The following is a 24,675-nucleotide window of genomic DNA, read 5'->3' as shown; positions in this document are numbered from 1 at the left end:
GTGCAAAATTTATCCTCTTTCTAGGGCAAACATCACCATAATTTTTCATCAAAGCATAGAATAGAATCCATATATCCATCTACTGCCTCTTTTTTCTTCTTAAATTTACTATTCAAGTTTTTAAAAAATATATAAAAAAATTTAGTTAAAAATTGAAAATAAAAAATTAATAATTTTGTTAGGTTTTTTTCCCTTTTACTCTTAAGATTTTAGTTAATTGAAAGAATGATAATATTATTTAAAAATTTCCAAACAACTTTCTAGAAAATCAACTATTTTCAAGTGTCTAATTATTATTATCACAATTAATTAAAAACCTAGGGAAAAAAAGGAGAAAACTATTAATATTTTAAAATTTAAGATTTTTTATTAATTAAAAGTATTAAATTTTGATTTTTTTAATATATATTATATTATTATGTAATTAAAATAAACGTATTTTGTTAATATAAAAAATAAATGTGATTAAAACTATGCTCAAGATATGTTTTCACACTGATTTATAAAATAAATGGTAGTTTTTAGTATTAATTAATAAACTAGAGGGTGTAAGCTTGTATTGTATATTAAAGAAAACAAAAGAATACTAAAATCGTATATTCTTATAAGAATTCTCACAAACAATTATAAACTTATAATTGACCCTTCAAAGATAAAACGATACAGTTATTCATTCTAGAACTACTTAAGCTAGCACCAATATATAGTTGGGCGTATGATCTTATGTTTTTTTTTTTTTTGGTGCCCCCTCAAAAATAAAAATAAAGAAGACTTCTAGAAAGAAATAAAAAATGTAATAAGCTAAATGGTAACACTATTGCTCAATACTATACAATAGTGGCCAAAGTATCACGTCTATAATCACTTATTACGTAATTTGTTTCAAAACACGCTCTTTGTAATTGCCATTGAATGTGGGTTGTGTCATCTTGCATACCTATAACAAAAAAAAGTAGGGTTAATTTTGCTTTTTCTTTTTTCGAAAAAAATATAATATAAAATAAGACTATGTAAAGCATATGACCAAAAGTGCTAAATTAGGAAGAAAAAACTACCTGCTTTTATTTTATTTATATATTTTTCATCTCAAACCCATTAATTATATATACATCTCTTTCAACTGAGTAGGCAAGAAGACAAAAAACAAATGATGCCCTCTAAGACGGGTAAGTTTGGCCAAAAGAAATAATAATAAGATTTAGATGTTTCGGAGAGAGAAAGCCAAGCAATATATAGACAAAGCAAACCCCATTAAAAAAAAAAAAAAAAAAAAGAAGAAGAAGAAGGAATAGTTTGAAGAAAATAAGGACTTTTGAATGCTATCTTGTCTGCCATTTGAACGTATCGAATTCCATAAGAACTATAATAGATAAATCATAATTGATTTATGAAATGGTTATTCTAATAGCATTTGGTCAATAAAAAATTATGAGGAAAAAATCAAAGTAAGAATTTGCATAGTAGCTAAAAGCCACACGCAATCTCTTCAACTTTATGTCTATATTTATGGATTAATATATTTTTTTTAGCATATATTTATGGATTAATATTAATTGAATGAAGAACCATAATATTATTAAATATTTTAAAACTTGCCTTGGATTGTGCAATGAAAGTGATATTTATCTACTCTAATCTAAATATTTAATCGTCACCAATATTACATTGATTATTTCTCTTTGAATTACTTATTTATAATTTGAGAGAAGACTGCTAGTTTAGAACTACTCATATACTATATTGGGTGTTAACACTATAATTGAATTCCTTAAAATTTATTGTTTGAAAGTGTTTTGGAGTTTTATTTTACTTAATTCAAGTGTGTTTTGTAGTTTTGAGAGTCATTAGAACAAGTAAAGGGATGCAAGAAGAAATGAGAAATATAATGTACAAGCAGCAGTTAGTGTCGCAACAACCAGACTTAGTGTCGCGATACTAAGTGAAAATTCAGAAAATGAAATTTGCTTTGTTTGCTTATTCTTCGTGCAAATTTCGAGATAGACTATAAGGGGCTTTAAGGAGCGCGAATTTTGGCAGATTTTTAGGGAGAGAGATATAAATTCAAAAAGGCTAGAGTGAGAAGGAGACAGATGAGAATCAAGAATTGAAGATTAGATGAGTTTATTTCCAAGAGTTTTCATCTCTTGTATTATTTTCCTCTTGCTTTTCCTTGTAAACCCCATGATGCTGAATTTAATTATGATATTTTATGTTGTTTACACTAGTCTTACCATGAGCTAGTTTCTTATTCTAAGATTGCAATTGGAACTTGATATGTAGCTTGAATTTGTTTTTTGATCTTAATTCTGAATTCAATATTAAGTTGTTCATTCTTAATGTTTTTGATTAATTGATCACTAATTAGATTGATTAGGGAACCTTAAGGAACTTGGGAAAGAGAAATTTGTGTTTGACCATGAATAGAATAATGTATGATCACTGAGTAAATATATGTGAGTTTCACATAGGATAGGAAAATACCACTGGGGCATATATAATTGTTAAATATGAACATGTGCTTAATGAATTTTTTGCTAATTTGATTATCATAGGAAGATAGATAATTGATTAGATAAGATAAGATATTTTTGTATGACCATCTAGAGAGAGGCTTGTGAATATTTGTGGATTCTTTGTTAACATCATGTATTGATTGATAGAATTAAGTGAGAATAAATATATTCAAATGAAATATTGAGGAAAAATTGTAATCCTAGGTTTCTCTAAAATTTGATCAATTATTATTTTTGAATTGCTTACTTTGATTTTCTTCAATTTTTAGTTCTATTATTGTTTGGATAAAAACAAGAAGATATAATTTTGAAATTTTGTATTTTAATATTACCAAATGATTTTTTTAAAAAAAACTTCATTAAATGCGGAATACTAATTAAGTTGTTCAGGCTGATTCTAGTTTTGTTAACACTACTTATGCAACTGTTAAACAGAAACAGAAAATAGGTAAAAATTCAACACACGAGAATTTTTACGTGGTTCAGAAATCATTTCAAATAACCTACATCCACGGGGTCATGCCTGGAAAATAAACCAATTAGTAAAGAAATAATGTGTACACAAGTATTGACTTAGATAATGTAAGAATCCCTCTTAGCTATTGCCACAATCTTGTTGTATTCTTTTCTACGAATCTGATTTTGATGAAATGATCACTACAACAAAATAGGCATTTAATGGCTATATGAGGGAGACATTGTAGATATTTAATGTCTCCCCCTATGAGAGACGTTGTTGCAGGAGCCATCTAATGTGGCCCTATGACGTCTCCCATGGGGAGACTTTGTAGACATCCAACGTCTCCCCCTGGGAGACGTCATAGGGTGTACGTATATGACCTATGACGTCTCCCAGGGGGAGACGTTGGATGTCTACAAAGTCTCCCCATGGGAGACGTCATAGGTACCTACAACGTCTCCCATGGGGAGACTTTGTAGATATCCAATGTCTCCCCCTGGGAGACATCATAGGTCCTACACGTACACCCTATGATGTCTCCCATAGGGAGACTTTGTAGACATTCAATGACTCATATAACGAGTCATCATTGGTTTTTGTATTTTTTTTAAATTAAATAATTATTTAAGTATATTAATTAATAGAATTAAATATTATTTTTTTTTGAAATAGAATTAAATATTTTAATTAAAAAATCTAAATTATATGCAAATTTAAAATTTGAATTTTCATTAATAAAACTGAAATATGTATCTAATATGTTTTTGCTAGCTAAATATACAAAATTGTAATATTTGTTGTTAAACATACAAAATTAACAAATATTACACTAGCTAGCTAGACATATAGTAAGAAAGAAAAAGTAAAAGTAAAAAAAAACCTAATATGTGGGACGATGACTTTGAATTATCGGTAGCATATGGTTCGCCCAGTGTTGTCGCATTTCATTAATCTGTGCTGGTGTATATGGCGTAGTGTTTAGCTACAAAAAATACAAAGTAAAATATATTAGTTAATCATTATTTGATTATATATACTTTAATAATAAATAAATTGTTAACTTTGTATAAATTTATATGCATACCTCTTTCTTCAAGTAACGTCCAGGTCGTGAATGTTCAATGTAATCCTTGAACATTCTCATCACGTAATATCCACATGCTACATTGTCTGGTTGGTGCGGACACTAATATTTAAATAAAATATCAAGCAATTAATATAAAAAATATTAGTAAAATTCAAGTATAAATTTTTAAAATAATTAAAGTCGTAGTTACTTACTTTCGGTTGCACAATTTCTATATTATTTGGAATCTCGGGAGGTTTTGGTAGACTGTTCAGAAAAGGGTTGAAAGCATTGACTATTACTGCCACAATTTCTTCACGGTTTTCCAGTTCTGAGTTCACCGGATCACAACAACAAACGTAATATGCATATGGGGCCAATATAATCAACATCCAATGATCACTGCACAAGAAAAACAATACTTGGTATAAGTCTCCAACGCAAATGTTATAAGGACTAAGTATCTGGCAGTAACAAATTTTTGAACTTACCCATGGTTCCAGGGGACAATCATAAGTTGCTCACTTGATCTTAATTGACAACAGCGCTTGAACAGACCTTGAACACACTCTTCAAATGAACTTCCTTTAATGGCTACAACATTAGGATTGACAAATAAAAACTTATTTTGGCGCCCTTGTTCTACCAAAAAATTGTATAACAACCTATTAAAAAAAGAGTAGTGGTCAAAAATATAATTTAGGAAATTTGTTGTTAAAATAAATCAAATAAGAAAGGTTAAGTAAAAAACTTGTGAGATACCTCATGTAGCAAACGACAACTCCTTGTCCAATCTTTTCCATTCGAATAAATTGAAGTATGTCCTCTTTACATATGTAAAGACTTGAAATATCCTGACCGAATACATCCTCATCTATGCCTGGATTGACACAGTCATCGTCATTCCAACGAGATATAATATTGTATATCTGTTCCAAAGGATTGGTGTCTTGTGTCAGAGGATCACTCAAACGTTGTATTCTTTCTCGGGGTCATTGTGTTGAAGGAGCAATTGGTCGCTCTGATATGTTATTACTTCTAGAACAAGTCTGTAAAATAATATTAATAATTATAAAATTTACAAACAAATTGAAATATATAATAACAAATATGATTATATAAACATGATACATCACCTGTTCATGTATATCATCAGATACGATGACCTTTAGCTCGAACACGCCCTCGTGGCTCGGGGGTGCCCAATGCCCTCGTCAACACATCATCAGGGCCTTGGGGTTCCCATTGACCCTTCTCAATGAGTTTTCGATAATAAGCCTTGTTGACGCGGTTCTTCGCCAACAGGTAATTAAGAGAATGAGAGAAAAGGATTAGTGCTAAATGTGAACCGAAATAGATATATGATCTTAGAGGACAAAAGGGGTGACTCAAGACACGGTTTTTAAGTGGTTCGAAGGTTAAAATCCTTCTACTCCACTAGTCAATATTATTGATCTATACTGAGTATTCGGTTACAAAGTATTTCTTACAAGAGATTATTTTTCCAACCCCTATCAACTCCCAAGGTCTCCATATTTATAGGAGAAGGCACCTGGAAGTTGGTAGGGAAGTCATCCCGTGACCTTCTTACTTGTCGTATCAATTCTGTGACATTCATGATTAATTCCTAAACCTGACACATAAGTGTGGTCAAATCAGTAGGTAAGGAAGTAATGGGCCGCACGGCCCAACCCAATCGTGGGTGTCTGAATCACGCACGTTCCTGCTGCGTGTCCGAGAAGTCAGGGGGATATCAGACACGTGATGCCTAATATATGCACGTTTACCTTGCGTGTGTTTACTTCTCAAGGGGTCATAGCTCCATATCCAGCTCGTACCGCGAGCTGCATACTAGACCCGACCTTCGGCCTTCAGGGGGCCTGCTCCAGTCTTGGACAATGGAGGCGAGCCCTTTGGGCTTCCTCGAGCTAACGACAGAAGCTCCGGTCTTAGGGGAGTTCATGAGATAACTACGATTAGTCAGCAGCTCGGCTTGCTAATCATCCCGCGTGAAAACCAGGGCGTACAAGCCTGTAAAATAAAAGTAATTTATTTAAGTTAGTTATATTAAAATAAATAGATTATATAAGTTCAATATATATATATATAAAAACTTACAATATTTTTTTGAACCTCAGCTGCCTCTCCAATAAGTTCTCCTTCTTTATTCTTCGGTCGGCCCATCGTCCATAGAGAGTCATTAAATGTCAATTTTGTTGTAGTGGCTGATTCTCTTGAACTCCCTTCAAAGAATAGCGAGTGCTCACTTCCTCCCGAAGTGAGACTTAGAGAGAATTCTCTCCCGAAGATCCTTATGAACAGGTTTACAATAGACTCTACTTGTTTACAAGGGACTAGAAAGATATCTACAAGTACACTCAGCACTCTCACAAAGATTAAGGTAAACAAACTTAGTCTCTACAAAGAATCACTCTTCCAAATAACAACAAAATGTTTGCAAATTTCCAAGTAGAAGAGATAAAATTTCTAAAGGCTTTGGCAAGATATTTATAAGTGAAGAAATCGTTCAATGTCAGTTTTCTCTAGGATCTTGTAATCAATTTGCAAATTTCTTTGATTTAGAAAATTTGTCAGTCAGATTAATTCTGTGTCGACAGAAAATGAATTAAATTGTTGAGTCAGCAACGACATCATACTTATTTGGCAGAACGAACTTGATCATTTCTTTTTTACCATGTTCATTTTCGAAAAACTCATTGTTCCTAAATAAATATTATACCTGAAAATATTCTCACAAGATAATTTTAATACATTATTTTACCAATAAAGATTAATTGTGATAAATATCGTAAAAATGTTGTATTCACACTAAAATATATTTTCACAATAAAACTAACTGAATCATGTGACAATTAATTAATGATATGCTACTGATTTTTCTCAATATACTTAAAATATTTTGTTTAAAATAAAGTTAGCGAATAAAGGTTTTTACAAATTTTAGTACTCAATAAAGTATAGTGATAAATTCTCTTTGGGATCGACACTCTACTTACACTTTATTACTTATGCGATAGTGTGCACTTGTGTTGTTTAAAATTTACACAACAAGTTAAAGAATAGATTAGCTTCATTAGCTACCTAATACACAATTAGCCAAGTCATTATGTATAGATTGTTCTAGACTCTGTTATATGCCAGGTTGTTATATTGTAACTTGTGCATCATTCCTTTTGTAGCAAACCAGCTACGTGGCAGCTTGTGAATATACTATTCCTGGTGTATACTGTTTTATTGAGGCTATATGTAACGCCCTGGTTACCCAAGAATAGTTACGGTGAACCAGAAATTTGACTCGCTACCCGGGTCCTTTGGTTAAAAATGTGCATCTAAGTGTTATTAATAGGCTAAGGTGGAAAACCAATCAAAAGGAAAGGATATATTTTATTTAATACATAAAACTGTTCTTGGGCCCATAAAAACATTTACAAGTTATTTACAACTCAAAATGGTCATTACTGTTTTCAAATTTACAAACCCGCCGACCTAAGCCGCAAAAATATGGTAAATCCCCTAGTTCCTCTGAGAACTCCTTGCCCTTGGTGGTCAAGCGGCTGCATATGTACACATCACCACCTAAGCTCTCCACTCAAGGCTAGGTGAGCTTTTCTTTCCATTTACCTGCACCACATAGCACCCATGATCCAAGGCCCAGCAAGAAAACACAATATAGCATGAATATAATATCAACAATGATCATAATAATCATTCAGGACTTTCAGCCCAAATAGAGGAGTGACAATTGGAAAAGTCACTAAAGTGGGTTCCGTTCCCATCAGCCATGTGACGATAGGGTCACCGGGGCTTAACAAATAAGTGAACCTTTCACTAGCTTAAGCAGGATAGGTGCATGATGACTAGTCACCAACATAACCTTCCCCATGACTATAGAGTCATAACCATGGAATACTGTTCCCTAGCCATGTGACAACCAGTAACCTAAGCCTTAGGCCCTGGCTCTGAGTAACTAGCTTAGACTAGTCAAGCGCTTATAAGTTTCATCGACCTTAGGGTCGGTCCAACATTAATGTTTTAGAGTCATTCAACGCTGATATCGATTGGATCTAATCTTCAATCGGCTCTGCGTTCAGGACACTTATGCCATTTCTAACTCTCAGATCAGTAATATGCAACCAGTGCCATCCCTGACTAATCAGTGCCATACACAAGTAAACAATATCCGCTAGCATTTAATATGCAATCAATGTACATATTTATCAACCAACATGCCTCAACAACAATCATGTATGTCATATACACAGGGTGCAGTTTTCTTACCTCTGGTTCGAGTGAGAAATAGAACAAGAACTACTCCTGAGAACGATCGACATTTTGGTTCCTTAGCGGTTACCTGATCATAACCAATTATAAGCTCCATTAATGAAAATCAACAATGAAAGGGTCTTAACCTAAATCCCACTCTCGGGACCTCGAAACATGTCCACACGGTGAGTAGATTCGATCCTGGGCCTTAAAGATTGAAACTCCGAGCCAAAAACCCTTAAAAATACTCAAAACAGGATTTTGGAGGAACAGAGTAGCGCTACAACACTGCTCAATAGCGCCCCAGCGCTATACTCAGAACCCCCAACCGCCCAACAAAAGTCTTGTGTAGCGCTATAGTGCCCTCTGATGGGCGTTGTAGCACTACTCCCAGAACAGTTCTCCCCTGAAACCTCCTTCTTTGACTCCTTCAATTCCAACTCGATTCCAATGCTTCCAAACCTCATTTTTGGTGCCAAATGAACCCAAAAACCATCCTCACATACCCCAAGCATCACAACCACAATAACCCTAGCCAAAACTCCCAACAAAACCAAGCATCCAACCTAGAAATCCCAACTGAAAACCAGAGCTAAAATAGAGAAAACCAGGGAATTTATTGGCTAGAAACTTACCTCAAGCTCAGATTATGATGCTCTTCAATGGTAGAACACACTCCCAAACTCCCAAGACTTACTTCCCAAGCTTGAATCCTCAAATTAGGCTAAAAAATCACAAAAAAAATAGAAGGAAAATAGGTACGGGAGAAGCTTCAAACTATGCTCTGTTTTCCTCTTCTTTCTACAGCCTTAAATGGGTTATATCTATACTAGGGGTGAAAAGACCAAAATACCCCTAGGTCTAATAAGGGTTTCTAAAGGCTCCCAAGGGAAAAATTGGTATTTCCCACCTATCTCGTTAATCATAATTAACGATCTCCAATTCCTGTTATTCTCGATATTCTCAAACAACAATATTTCATATTCTGTTACCCTTTAATTCTCGGAAATGCTCTAATCATTAAAATCACCCCGAGACTCATCCCGAGCCCCGAACTTAAACTTGTTATGACTAGACCGCTAATTAATATTCCAAGATCGTCTCATGCTGAATAGCTCGAACAAACCCACATTATAATGTGGTCCCAACAATAGGTCACCGACATGCATACAAATATACAATTACACCCTCAACGGGCCAAATTACCAAAACACCCCTATAATGAAATGTGGACCCACATGCATGCATTTAACATCATATTATAATATAATTCACATAAACATGCATATTATAATTTAATGGCATAATTAAACAGTTATAGCCCTCCCAGCCTACTAATCCAGCCATTAAACCCATTAGGGATTTCAGGGCATTACACTATATATTCAACACACAGAACCGGTCTCCAATTGAGATGGAACAATTTTTCTAACAAATCTTTTGATTTCTAAACTTGGTATCAGAGCAATCGTTAGGCACACGCCATGGCGGACTCAATCTCAGCTCCACAGACGATGGAAAGCACTGGAGCAACGCCCACACCGGTGACTCCCACCTCTGCAATAGCCGCACCTCCATCGACGACATTGATGCCGACTACTGCAACGAATCTGATTCCAACAGCAACCCCTTTCAGCACATTGAGCCACCCTTTTGCGATGAAGCTCGACATAAATAACTACCCACTATGGAAAACAATGGTGACCACCATCACCCGAGGGCATCGACTGGAAGGGTACATCAATGGTCTAAAATCGTGCCTCCCAGAATTTTTGAACTCAGGTACTCCCAAAGCTCCTAATATACCTATAACCTTGAATCCTTACTATGAAACTTGGTTAGTGCATGACCAGCTCTTGATGAGGTGGCTTTACGGCTCAATGAATGAAGCAATCACCTCAGAACTAATGGGATCGAAGACCTCCCAAGCTCTCTGGACTGCTTTAGAGCAGCTGTATGGAACTTACTCTCAGGAAAACACTAATGAACTTATTCAGATCACCAAAAAGGGCTCAACGAGCATGGCAGATTACCTGAGATAAAAGAGAATCTGGGCTGACACTCTTGCGATGGTAGGAGACCCATATCCTGAACATTATCTGGTTGCTAACATTTTGTCCGGGCTGGATAATACAGATTACTTGCAAATCATTGTACAGATTGAGGCAAGACCCAACATCACTTGGCAAGAGCTGCATAATTTACTTCTCAGGTTTGATAGCAGGCTGGATCGACTCAACAACACTGGTTCTACTCCCAAACAGGTCTCACTAGGTGGACCATCTGTGAACTTTGCTCAAAAATCCTTAAACAACTTTGGGTCCCAACGATCCTACCCAAATGCTTCATTTGGTCGAGGTCACTCCAACTACTCGGGGCATTCACGAGGTGGTGGCAATCACTTTAGAGGCAGAGGTGGTCATGGAAATGGCTCCAAACCGACTTTTCAAATCTATGGAAGATATGGTCACTTAGCAACCCACTGTTACAGTCACTACGATGAGTCTTTTACGGGTCAGCAACAAGGCAAGGAGCACGACCAAGACAAGCTATTAACAGCTATGATTGCAACACCAGAAGTGCTCAATGATGAAAGCTGGTATGCCGATAGTGGTGTAAGTAATCACCTGACCTCAGAAGGAGATAAGATGACTGGAAAAATTGATTATGGTGGTAAGGAAAAGATAACTATTGGTGATGGTCATCAGTTGCATATTTCTCATATTGGTACTAGTGCTCTAAAAACTCATTCTCATGTATCACTGATATTAAATGATCTGTTATATGTGCCACAGATTACTAAAAACTTGATAAGTGTATCCAAGCTAATAGCTGATAATAATGTCTCTGTTGAATTCTTTTGTGACTCATGTTGTGTGAAGGATCGAGCAACAAGGACAGTGGTACTTCGAGGGGAACTTAAAGATGGATTGTATCGGCTGGACACCACTCTTCTACCTCAGTCAAGTTCAACTCAAATAGCAGCTAAAGGAATGTTATTCTTTGGTGTTGCAACAAAGGAAAAGCCAAATAAAGGTGTTTTGAGTGGGTCAATAGTTGATGTTTGGCATAGGAAACTAGGACATCCCTCTGTTAATGTACTGAAACAGATTTTGAAAATGTCTAATGTAAAAACTGGAATGAATGAGAATCTTCAATTTTGTGATGCTTGTCAATATGGAAAATCTCACTCTTTGCCCTTTAAGATTTCAATGAGTAGAGCTACTACAGTGCTAGATTTAATTCACACTGACCTTTGGGGACCAGCCCCTATAACCTCACACATAAACTCGAGATATTACATCCATTTCCTTGATGATTACAGCAAGCATTTCTGGTTCTTCCCTTTAAAATCTAAATCTGATGCATTGACAGCCTTTATACAGTTCAAGGCTTTAGTCAAGAATCATTTTAGCAAGACAATCAAGACATTAAGGTCTGACATGGGAGGAGAATTTCAGGCATTCACTAAGTTACTTCATAGGAATGGCGTTGAGTTCCAACATCCATGCCCACACACTTCAGCTCATAATGGACGAGCAGAGAGAAAACATCGGCATATTGTCGAAACTGGGCTGACACTACTCGCTCAAGCACACATGCCTCTGAAATATTGGACAGATGCATTCCAAACAGCAACCTACTTGATTAACAGAATGCTAACACCTGTGCTGCAAGGAAAGTCACCATTTGAGGTCTTAAATAACAAGATGCCTGACTACAAAGAGCTGAAGGTCTTCGGAGCTGCTTGCTTTCCCTGTCTTCGAGCATACCAGCCACACAAGTTCAGTTTTCGCACTATCAAATGTGTAAACTTGGGGTACAGTGAAGCTTACAAAGGATATAAATGCCTCAGCCCTCATGGGCGAATATATATTTCCAGGAATGTAATATTTAATGAAAGTGAATTTCCTTTCATGGCAAGTTTTCTAAATAATTATGCAGCAGAAAGAGAAGTGGAAATGCCAATACCTCAGTCATGGTTTACACTACCTGTAAGCATACAGTCAATAATAGATTGTGCACCATTCAGTCAAATGTCTTCTCAAGATGATCAAGGAGACCAAATGTCAGCTGCTAAATCTATGCATAGTAGACAAGAAAACATCTTAAACAGCTCTACAGGCACACCTACAATGGTTGTACCTGATATATCTCTAGAAGAAGGATACATTGGAGGTCGAACATCACCATCTAAAGAAGGCTTTGGAACATCAGAAGAAATTCAGGTACCACGGACAGATTATGAGGATGAATCTACAACCCAAGCCAGCAACATCAACCAACATAATGAGCATCACATGGTCACTAGATCAAAAGTTGGAATATTTAAGTCAAAGGCATACACAAGCAGTGTTCAACTTGAAGAATCATAGACAGAACCTTTTTCCGCAGCTGAAGCCTTAGAACATGAAGGCTGGAAGACAGCAATGAAGGAAGAGTTTATGGCACTTAAAGGAAATGACACATAGGAGTTAGTTCCATCATCTGATAACTACAATATAGTGGGAAGCAAATGGGTATTCAAGAGAAAATATAACTCAGATGGCATATTTCAGCGCTATAAAGCGAGGTTAGTGGCCAAGGGGTTTCATCAAAGACCAGGAGTAGGCTTCAGTGAGACTTTTAGCCCCGTAATCAAAGCATCGACAGTAAGAGTGGTGCTAACCATTGCAGCAAGTCAAGGTTGGATGTCACACAACTTGACATCAATAATGCATTCTTAAATGGAACTATAGAAGAAGATGTATATATGCTTCAGCCTCAAGGTTTTGAAGACTCAACAAAAACTCACCATGTATGCAAACTAAAGAAGTCAATCTATGGGCTAAGACAAGCTCCAAGATCATGGTATGATAGACTAAAGAAAATTTTACTGGATTGGAAGTTTGAAGGGTCCAAGGCAGATACTTCACTGTTTATGCTAAAAACAGTTGAGTATGTGATCATTGCCCTTATCTATGTGGATGATATAATAGTGACAGGAAACAAACCAGGTGAGGTGAGGAAGTTTATTGATAAACTGAATGTTGAGTTCACATTAAAAGACTTGGGACCTTTCCATTACTTCCTTGGAATAGAAGTTCATCGAGATGATACTGGTTTCTATCTCTCTCAAGGGTGTTACATATCTAAGTTGCTTCAAAAGGTGAATATGGCTAACATCAATCCATACCCTACACCCATGACAGCTAGTAGGCCGTTGTCCATTCATGAAGGAGTCTTGCTTGAAAATCCCACAACTTATAGAAGTGTCATCGGGGCATTACAATATCTAAATCATACCAGACCAGACATATCCTTTTCAGTCAATAGGCTGAGTCAATTTCTCAAGGCACCCACAACAGTTCACTGGAGCGCAGTTAAGAGAGTTCTAAGATATTTGAAGGGGACAATGCATCATGGTCTACTCTCACCTAGTCATCAATTAACATTGACAGGTTTCTCAGATGCTGACTGGGCATGTTGTCCAGATGACAGAAGACCAGTGGGAGGCTACTGTGTATTCCTTGGTGAAACTCTAATATCTCGGTCATCAAAGAAACAGACAGTTGTAGCAAAGGTCGAGTACTGAATCTGAATATAGAGCATTGGCACAACTAGGAGCTGAACTTTCCTGGCTTCAAGAACTGCTGCATGAAATGAGATTTAAATTGCCATCTGTGCCAATTATCTGGTGTGACAATATGGGAACCAGTGCCTTAGCATCCAATCCAGTCTATCATGCTAGAACAAAGCATATAGAAATTGATATACACTTCATTAGAGACAAAATCATGCAGAAACAATTGGAGATACGCTATGTGCCTTCTCATGACCAAATAGCAGATTGCTTGACAAAAGGACTCAACCACACCAGGTTCAGATTTCTTGTTGACAAGCTCGGAGTGACACCATCACCCTTTCGCTTAAGGGGCGAAGTTAAAGAATAGATTAGCTTCATTAGCTACCTAATACACAATTAGCCAAGTCATTATGTATAGATTGTTCTAGACTTTGTTATATGCCAGGTTGTTATATTGTAACTTGTGCATCATTCCTTTTGTAACAAACCAACTACGTGGCAGCTTATGAATATGCTATTCTTGGTGTATACTGTTTTATTGAGGCTATATATTCAATACACAGAACCAGTCTCCAATTGAGCTGGAACAATTTTTCTAACAAATCTTTTGATTTCTAAACTTGGTATCAGAGCAATCGTTAGGCACACGCCATGGCAGACTCAATCTTAGCTCCACAGACGATGGAAAGCACTGGAGCGATGCCCACACCGGCGACTCCCACCTTTGCAACAACCGCACCTCCATCGACGACATTGATAAATTTTCTTTGGGATTGACACTCTACTTACACTTTATTACTTATTGCGATAGTGTGCACTTGTGTTGTTTAAAATTTACACAACAAGTTAAAGAATAGAGTAGCTTCATTAGCTACCTAATACGCAATTAGCCAAGTCATTATGTATAGATTGTTCTAGACTCTTTTATATGCCAGGTTGTTATATTGTAATTTGTGCATCATTTCTTTTGTAACAAACCTGCTACGTGGCAGCTTGTGAATATGTTATTCCTGGTGTATACTGTTTTATTGAGGCTATATATTCAATACTCAGAACCAGTCTCCAATTGAGCTGGAACAATTTTCTAACGGATCTTTTGATTTCTAAACTCAACATACTCCAATAATAATAATAATAATAAAAATCAATGTTATAATGGATCGACAATACGTATCACTTAGAAATTTTTCTATTTATACTATATAATTTCTAATACTTTATCAATCAAATAAGGTTAGCTAATCAAGTGTTCCATAAATGCATGTATGAATCTATGATATGAGTGTGTATATCTTGGACTAGGATTTAAATTAATTATGATGTTTTCTCATTCTCTTAAAACATAAACCAAAAAAGAAAGATAAATATTATTTGGTGATATATTATAAGATATTGATTCAGTTTACGGCTTTGGGGTCCATTGTTGTAATGATGGTTAAGTTAATTTGCCATTATACATGTGAAAAAGGGGCCCATGAGTTGGTGGATTTTGAACTATAATCATAAGCACACGTGTTGGAACAAACTCAAGAAATTATGGCACAACATGTATTATGCTGAAAATTTGTGCTTAATAAAACTTTGCTTTCTAAGCCAAATCAGGAGAGAGAGAGAGAAGTCATCCGGTATTCTTATTGTTAATTTAGTTGGAAAAAGGTTTATATTATATTTTATAATAGACATGTATGATGAATCCCTTTTTGTACTTTGCTTCTTTTTCTATTTATATATATTATTATTATTTACTTTTATTTTCATATTTGAGAGCTATCAAATCGTCTATTTGCAATGGAGAAAGTAATATATAAGAAGAGCAACGTGGAGCTAAATCTTTTTGTGTGAATGAATTAAGAAAACATATATATATATATCAATTCTTAAGCACTATCGCTAGGACTCTTAATATTTCTTAACCCGTGAATAGCTTTCGGTGCAATTTTTTTATGACCGTGTATATTGTAGCTATTTAGAGCATCCTGTAAATTTTCAGAAAATTCCGAATAGTTTACGATACCGAAAACTAAATTCAAACATGTTGTTGTACGCGTGACTAATTTTTTTTATGTGCGTAGAAAACAACATGTTTGAACCTAGTTTTCGGTACTGTAAACTATTCGGAATTTTCTGAAAATTTGCAGGATGCTCTAAATAGCTACAATATACACGGTCATAAAAAAAATATCGCCGAAAACTGTTCATAGGTAGAGAAATACTGAGAGCTCCACCAGTAGGGCTTAAAGTGAAGCCCCCATAAAAAAATTGTCTTATATATATATATATTCTATGTTAGTTTCAAATTCAATCATTAATTTATTTTTATTATTCTTTAATTATCATATAAATTTGAAATAAATAAACAATACTATAAAAATAAATAAAATATGTTTAATATAATGTATGACATAAATGTATTAAAAAATTATGGCAAAACATTGTGTGTAATTTTAATAAAATTCGATTCTTTTTTTTTTCTTCAATATATAATAGAATGAATTACAATTCTATAGTATATATAAATATTTATATCAATAATATCTACATATATGTCATATAAACACACTATGGACATATATATATTTATATGCCCATATGATATATATATTACAATAACATTTTAAAAGAAATTAATAATAGAATAAAATAAGGATAAAAAAAATCACAGTGTAGAGTAGTACACATGTATCAACTATTTTTAGTTTCTAATGTAACTCGCATTGTCCTTTGGTGAATTTGATGAAGAAAAAGAGTTTCAATCACTTGATAAAAAATAAATTATCACACAAATTTATAAGATAAAAAAAATGATATGTATGGCTTTATTATTTTTAAATAAATATGATTATTTATTTAAATTATCATAAAATATCTTAAAAATATCATATTTTAATTAATTAATTTTTTTTAAGTTTATGTTTGTTTTAGCTTTTCAATTTAGTAGCGGCAACAAGAGATTATATTTTATATGTTTAATATAATATTAATATTATACATGAATTTTAAATTTAAGTTTGTTGTTAGTTTTTTTTTTTTTTTTTTTAAAGAAGTTTGTTTCTAGTTGATAGTAGATTGTATTATGTTATATGTTTGATATGATATTATTCTAATACATGAAGTTTAAGTTTAAGTATAATTAAATTTTATTTAAGTTATAAAACGTATGATTTTTAAATAATTGTCATTGTAAAATATTTCAAAAATATCTTATTTTAAATTGTTTAATTATTTAATTTGATTTAAGTTTAAATCATGTTTACAATCTACCGTTAAATATAATAATATTTAGTTATATATAAGAATATGTCATTAAAGTTAACAAAAAAAATAAAAAACTGTTAAAACCAAAAATTTATGTTATCTACACATTTATTATATATACTAGGTAAAATCAATGTGCAATGTATATTTATTTAGTTTTAAAGTTCTAAACATGCTTATTCAAACATGTATTTATTTTTATTATATTTTTTTAATTATCATATAAATTTTAAATAAATAAACAATATCATAAAAATAAATAAAAGATGTTTAATATATAATAGAATGAATTACAGTTCTATAGTATATACAAATATTTATATCAATAATTTGTAATAATTTGTACATATATGACATCTAAACACAACATTGACATAAATATATATTTACACATGACATATATATATAAATTACAATAATATTAAAAAAGAAATTAATAATAGAATAAAATAAGAATAGAAAAGTCATAGTGTATCAACTATTTTTAGTTTCTAATGTATCTCTTAATGTATTTTGTTGAATTTGATAAAGAAAAAAAACTCCAATTACTTGATAAAAAAAACTATCACAGAAATTGATATGTATGACATTATTATTTTAAATAAATATGATTTAATTATTTAAATTATCATAAACTATCTTCAAAATATCTTATTTTAATTAATTAATTTATTTTTGGTCTAGTTTTTGAATTTGACAATGACAACAAGAGATTATATATTATATGTTTAATATAATATAAATATTATATGTGATTTTAAATTTAAGTTTGTTGTTATTTTTTTTAAAAGAAGTTTGTTGCTAGTTGATAGTAGATTACATTACATTATATTATATGTTTAATATGATATTATTCTAATACGTGAAGTTTAAGTTTAATTAAATTTTATTTAAGTTATAAAATGTATTGTTTTATTATTTGTAAATAATTATCATCGTAAAATATCTCAAAAATATCATATTTTAATTTGTTTAATTATTTATCTATTTAAGTTTAAGTCATGTTTACAATCCACTGTTAAATATAATAATATTCTTAACAGAAAATAAAATAAAAAATTGTTAAAACAAAGAATTTATGTTATCTATACATTTTCTATATAGAAGAGATATATACTAGGTAAAAATAACGTGCAATCACGTTTGCTTAGTTTTAAACTTATAAACATGCTTATTCAAACATGTATTTATTTGTACTATTTTTTAATTATCATATACATTTTAAATAAATAAACAATGTCATAAAAATAAATAAAAATGTGTTTAATATACTGTATGACATAAATGTATTAAAAAAATTAGGGCAAAACATTGTCTATAATTTTAATAAAAACCAGTTCACTATTTTTTCTTCTTCAATATATAATAGAATGAATTATAGTTCTACAATATATATATATATGCATAAATATTTATATCAATAATCTCTACATATATGACATCTAAAATACAACATTGACATATATATATTTACATGACTACATGACATATATAAATTACAATAATATTTAAAAAGAAATTAATAATAGAATAAAATAAGAATAGAAAAGTCATAGTGTAGAGTAGTATACATGCATCAACTATTTTTAGTTTCTAATGTAACTCACAATGTCTTTTGGTGAATTTAATAAAGAAAAAAAGCTCCAATCACTTAATAAAAAATAAATTATCACACAAATTTATAAGATAATAAAATGATATGTATGACTTTATTATTTTTAAATAAATATAATTTAATTATTTAAATTATCATAAATATCTTAAAAATATACTATTTTAATTATTTAATTTTTGTTTAAGTTTATGTTCGTTCTAGTTTTTGAATTTGACACTGACAACAAGAGATTATATATTATATGTTTTAATATAATATTACAATTATACATGGATTTTAAATTTAAGTTTGTTGCTAGTCTTTTTTTAAAAAAAAAAGAAGTTTTTTTTCTAGTTGATAGTAGATTATATTATGTTATATGTTTACTATGATATTATTCTAATACGTGGAGTTGAAGTTTAAGTTTAATTAAATTTTATTTAAGTTATAAAACATATAGTTTTATTATTTTAAAATAATTGTCATTGTAAAATATCTTATTTTAATTTGTTTAATTGTTTATTTATTTAATTTAATTTGAGTTTAAATCATATTTACAATGTACTGTTAAATATAAGAATATTTTGTTAAAGTTAAGGAAAAAAATAAAAAACTGTTAAAATCAAGAATTTCCGTTATATGCACACTTATTGTTGGGCCCAAAATATTCGGCCCAAAGTTTTTTCCTCATTTACCGAATATTCAAAACAGATCGTTTTGCCCTGCAGAAGCTCCGAAGGCAGAAGCTACGAGTCAGAGGTAGTCAGCGCCTTTGACCTCCAAATACATAATTTGAAATCAATGTATTTTGGAGGGAAATTTGGTTATCTTTCCTCCACCAATCAAGGGTTTGCTTGAACCAACTAACTACTTTACATTTTTGTTCTATAAATATGAGATTCTTATTCAAACAAAGGGATTGAATTTTTTACTAACTTAGGCATCGGAGTGTCTTTGTTGCAGGTATCCCCGATGAGTCAAAGGCGATCTTCATCACCGGAACAGTTTCGGAGCATCATCTACCGTTGGTTCATACCTCCAAATATAGAAAGACAAATTTGTTGCTTCAACAATTGGCGCTGTCTGTGGGAATCGAACGTTTCCGCCTTAGCCACATCGTCGAATCAAGAAACCAAGAACTCTTCTTTTGCAACCAAGATCCTCTCAAACCTTGGAGCCATGCTGCCAAAGGGCAATGGAGTGTCGAGTCCAGTCACCCAGGTCGTCCCACCAGCGAACGTGAACGACCAGATCGACAGGATATGTCGCCTATTGGAAGCCAGCCAGCAGAGATCCGACGAAGCAATTAAAACGTTGACCGAGGCTCAGGCTAGGCTCGAAGCAGAGATCGCTGAGTTGCGCAAATCCGCCGACGCCACACGCAGCACCCAAGGAAACAACAATCTCGACTCAGGTAGACTCGAAGTTCCAGTCGACCACATCAGTTCCCCTCAACGAACCATGCAACTCGGCAGCGAAGGATCCCAGGGTCCCCCACCACCCTTCCCAACCCATCTTCGTCTTGGGGCCGAAGAACGACGAGCTCCGCTCTGTGACACACATGTGCGCACCGGAACAGAGCCCACCCGGTCAACTCAGCTGGCCGCTGAGATCAGGCCCCAACAGATCACACAACGAGCCGCGCACGACTCACCAGCTGAGGAACGTACCCCCTCCATCCGGTTCTTAGACAATTGGAAAGAAGAGATGATGAGGGAAATGATACAGAAGTTCTCAGATGGGAGGTCCGTTCATGAACCGAGCACATGGATCTGTTATCAAGAACCATTGAGAAGTATACCTTCTCAGAGTGGATTCAGAACGAGCCTAAACCCCGAGACTTCGTAATCCCATCTCTGCCCGCGTTTAATGGAAAGGGAGACCCGTTAAACCACCTGTTTCAATTCCAGCAGAAAATGGCACTAGAAGCCAACAACAAAGCCATTCAATGCAAGGTCTTTTCCACAACTTTCTCTGGGCCAGCTCTGCTGTGGTTCAGACAATTAAAGCCTGGATCCGTCAACAATTTTAGTGACCTCCGACGAACTTTTCTCCAACAATATAGTGCGAATCGTGAGGCACCAAGAACAATGGCAGAGCTCTATCGGATCGAGCAAGGGGAAAATGAACATCCGAAGTCGTATCTACAACGTTTCATTGATCTCGTGCATCAGATCCACGACGTCGACCTAGTTACCGCAGCCAATCTCTTCGTCAAAAGCTTGCAAGTGGGATCTCTCTTGCACAAAAATCTCACCATGACACCAACTTATGACATGGCTGAGATCCAGATCCGAGCCGAGGGCGTCTTCAGAGTCCTAGAATTTCGAGAGCGTGCACAGAAGAAATCTGCACTTATCTCCGCTCCACCAGCAAATAACCCTCCACCACTTGCTAGAGATGACAAGAGGAAGAGGCAACAGACGGACCACGCAAAGGAAGGGAAGAGGCCAAGACAGAACCGAGAGTCACCGTGGCACCCTTCCTTCGAATACTCCATTCCACAGGAAATCATTTATGAAGAAAATAAAGACAGACCTATCTGGCATGAGCCGTATAAGATTACCACTCCTCCAGACAGAAGAGATAAAAATAGATACTACCTCTTCCATAAAGATCCCAGTCATACGGTCGCTGAATGCCACAACTTGAACAATCAGATCTAGGCCCTCATGAGAAGTGGGAGGCTAACCCAGTACATTAAGGAGGCAGGCAGACTCGGCACCTCTTTCGCCATCTGACCTGGCTTTTGCAACTGGAGTAGGTTCTGTCACCTTCTGTTCAGAAGTCTCAGCCACATCACCTTCTTCTGCTGCTTCCCCGTTAGCATTATAAATCGACCCCAACGCGTCGCCTTTCAACTTCAGCTTCTCCAGATGATGCGCTGGATAGGTGAACTGCAGATCCTCGAGTTCATTTAGATGCTCGTCGACATTGTACTCTCCTACTTTCACATCGACGCTTTTACAATACATCTCGAGTTTCACCCATTTATCCTCTGGGGTCTGCTTCTTATTACGCAGTGCCAGATCAAGGTATTTCGCAGTATCCACCTCAGCTATCCTGACGAACTTCTGTTCGGTGATCTCACGATCTTGGATGCGCTGCCTCGTGGCTTCCACTGCCGCCTCTTCTGCCCTCTACAAAAATAAAACCATCATGTCATCAACACATGCGACATATAAACCCACTATCTTGCCAATACATTAATGACTATAGAAATAACACATACCTTAGCCATCTCCTTCAATTGCTTCTCGATTTTGACGACCACTTCCTCTTTTTCCTTCAGCTTCTTCTCTAACTGGAGTTCCACCTCCAGCCTTTGCTTCCTGGCATCTGCCACGCTCATTTCCAGCACCTCTGACTTTTGTTGTAGCTCTTTCTTTTCTCTCTCCAAAATCTCTTTATCTGTCTGCAACAACACTATATCCTCATGAAGGTCATTTATCATGCTGTTGAGCTTCCCCATTCGGGCTTCGTGTTGAGCGCAGACTTGGTTTTTCTCCATCCACTTATTGGTCATCACCACCAGATCAGCTTTCAGTTTGTCTCGCTCCACCTCGAGTCCAACAATACCTACTAGCTTCTCCTCTGTGGCAGCCACCTTCTCTTTAGCCTCTGCCAGCTCTGTTTCTAACTTCTTGATGGCTTCCATGAGCACATTTCTATTCGCTTCGGCCATCATTCTCCCCGCCTGCTCCTCTTCCAACTTCACCGCCTGTTCCGCCAGTTTAGAGCTGTTTTGCATAGCCGCTGCATGCTCCCGCCTCGCAGCAGAGGCACATACGTAGCTCTGTAAAACATCAATTACACTCATCAAAAATCACACTACACACGTATCACACGATACTCGCTCTGTTATGTAATAATAAATCATGCTAGTTTTCAACCAACTTACCATCTAAATATGGTCTGACACTTGTTGCAGCAAGTCCCCTTGCCCACTCAGTGATCCAATAGCTTTTGCAGGAAGATGAGGTCTGCTTATGCATAGCATCTCCTCCATCACCTCTGTAGATGTAGAAGGACTATATTTGGACACGACTCCCGCTCTGTCATTTGCTTCTCCCCCTGCTAATGCAACAATAGAAGCAACGGGGGCAACCGGCTCCCCACCTTCTGCTAATGTTGACACCATAACACTGTCAGAAGTCAATGCAATTTTTCCCACTCCAGAAAGATATGGCATGGAAGGGCGTACAAGTAAACCATCGTCTTCACCCAAGTCACTTGGCAGGTACACCGGCATCTGCACTGCAGAAGACGTTAGCTTCTCTAGAAAAGCACTAGGAGACTCAAAAGTACTTGTACCCTTCGTAGATATAATGATAACCTCTCCTGGGTGGGACTCAGAAGCCACAGGTGGCGATGCGGAAACGACAACATTAAAAGTATGAACACCTGCAACTTCGGCAGCCCCCGATTCCTGACATACGGGGAGAGTCTCAGAAGTGACGGTTGGGCCTGCCTCAACTGGCTGGGAAGGAGTGGTCACGGTCTCAAAACCACCTCCGAAAGCATCCTATAGAAGTCGGTTCTTATGAGAGGCAGAAGAAGGGCGTCTCCCCTCTGATCCATGCTTACGGCCAGCGTCAGAACCCCTAGCCAAAGCAGAAGCAGAGGGTAATGCCTCTGACGACTTCATACAGACGCCAGGGGACTTTGCCTCTACTGGTAGGCCACCTTGCGCACCATCTATAGTCGCCGCCTCTGATGGTTTGGCTAGTGTAGGAGATACTACCGTAGCATGTGCTGCTCCTTCTGGACATGCCTTCAAGGAGGACCCAGCTACATGCGAAGAAGAAGACGATCCAGGTAAAGATCCAACGGGGGCAGACCCTCGAGGTTTCTTGCACAATGTTAGAGCCTGGCCAGTTGGTAACTTCCCTGGAGTAAGCTTGGGGATTGCAAGGGGAGAACCCTTAGCAGCAGAGGCAGATCCCTTTGGGATCTGAAGCTTGGACGAAATACACTTCCCATCGTCCGAATCTTCGTCAGAGGATTCTTCGCATGTCTTTCTCTTCCCTAAGGCATCCTTAGGCAGAGGCACCTGTTGAAGAGGCTGGATTTGGAGAGCATCAGAAGGTGTAGAGGATCGCACGTGTATACGGGAAGATCTGCGTGCCAAAGCAGACTTATCAGGAGATGATTCTGCAGCAAGAGCTGAGCCAGAGCCCTCTTTCTTTTTATTTTATGGGATCCCTAGGCGCTTGGCACATGCGGCAAAGGTCTCAGAGCTTGCCCTTTCACACTCGGTCTTCGATAGTGACATAGTTGAAGAAGCAGGGGGAGACTTCTTCAAAAAGGCTCCCAGCTGCTTCGTACATGTAGCTATAATTTTGCCTAGGGACATGTCGCCCTTCTGCGATCTGACCCGCACGGCCTCGGGATCGACTCGATGCATGAAGCAGAGCCGGGTCATAATTTGCATACAGTAGGGGTTCATCACACCTCTGATTGTAATGCCCCAAATTTCCTAATAAGATTTAGGACCTTGATTAGGAGGCCGGGAGGGCCATAATTGAATTATGATACTATTTAATGATTATATGTATGTTTACGTGAATTATATTATTATATGATGGTGGATGCATGCATATGGGAGAATTTATTGTTGTGAGGGTATTTTGGTAATTTGGCCACTGTGGGCGTAATTGTATATCTTGGGTGCACGATTGTGATTAATTAATATAGCCACATTATAAGGTGGATTGGTTCGAGCTTATCGACATGAGACGATCATGGGGTGTAAGTGTTTGGTCTAGTCATAACGGGATTAAGTCCGGGGCTCGGGGTGAGTCTCGGGGTGAATTTAATGATTAGAGCATTACCGGGAATTAAAGGGTAATGGGATATGATTAATTGGTATTTGGGAATATTGAGAATAGTGGGAATTGGAGAGCGTTAATTATAATTAACGAGATAGGCGGGAAA

The 24,675-nt window shown here is 35.7% G+C and overlaps 1 protein-coding gene across 1 annotated transcript; it reads left to right on the top strand.

Moving 5' to 3' along the window:
• The first annotated feature begins 20,654 nt into the window (after window positions 1-20,654).
• LOC133826327 (uncharacterized) lies at window positions 20,655-21,404 on the top strand. Its single transcript, XM_062258796.1, has one exon. The coding sequence runs from the start codon at window positions 20,655-20,657 to the stop codon at window positions 21,402-21,404; it is 750 nt and encodes a 249-aa protein (XP_062114780.1).
• Window positions 21,405-24,675: the final 3,271 nt, after the last annotated feature.

The sequence above is a fragment of the Humulus lupulus genome, chromosome 1, assembly GCF_963169125.1.
Source record: "Humulus lupulus chromosome 1, drHumLupu1.1, whole genome shotgun sequence".
In the NCBI taxonomy this organism is placed as follows: domain Eukaryota; kingdom Viridiplantae; phylum Streptophyta; class Magnoliopsida; order Rosales; family Cannabaceae; genus Humulus; species Humulus lupulus.
The sequence above is the reverse complement of the archived record's forward strand: the minus strand, read 5'-3'. Positions and strand labels throughout refer to the sequence as shown.

What these genes read in the sequence shown, in the direction of transcription:
- LOC133826327 (XM_062258796.1), top strand. Translation starts at nt 20,655, where the DNA reads ATGGCACTAGAAGCCAACAACAAAGCCATTCAATGCAAGGTCTTTTCC.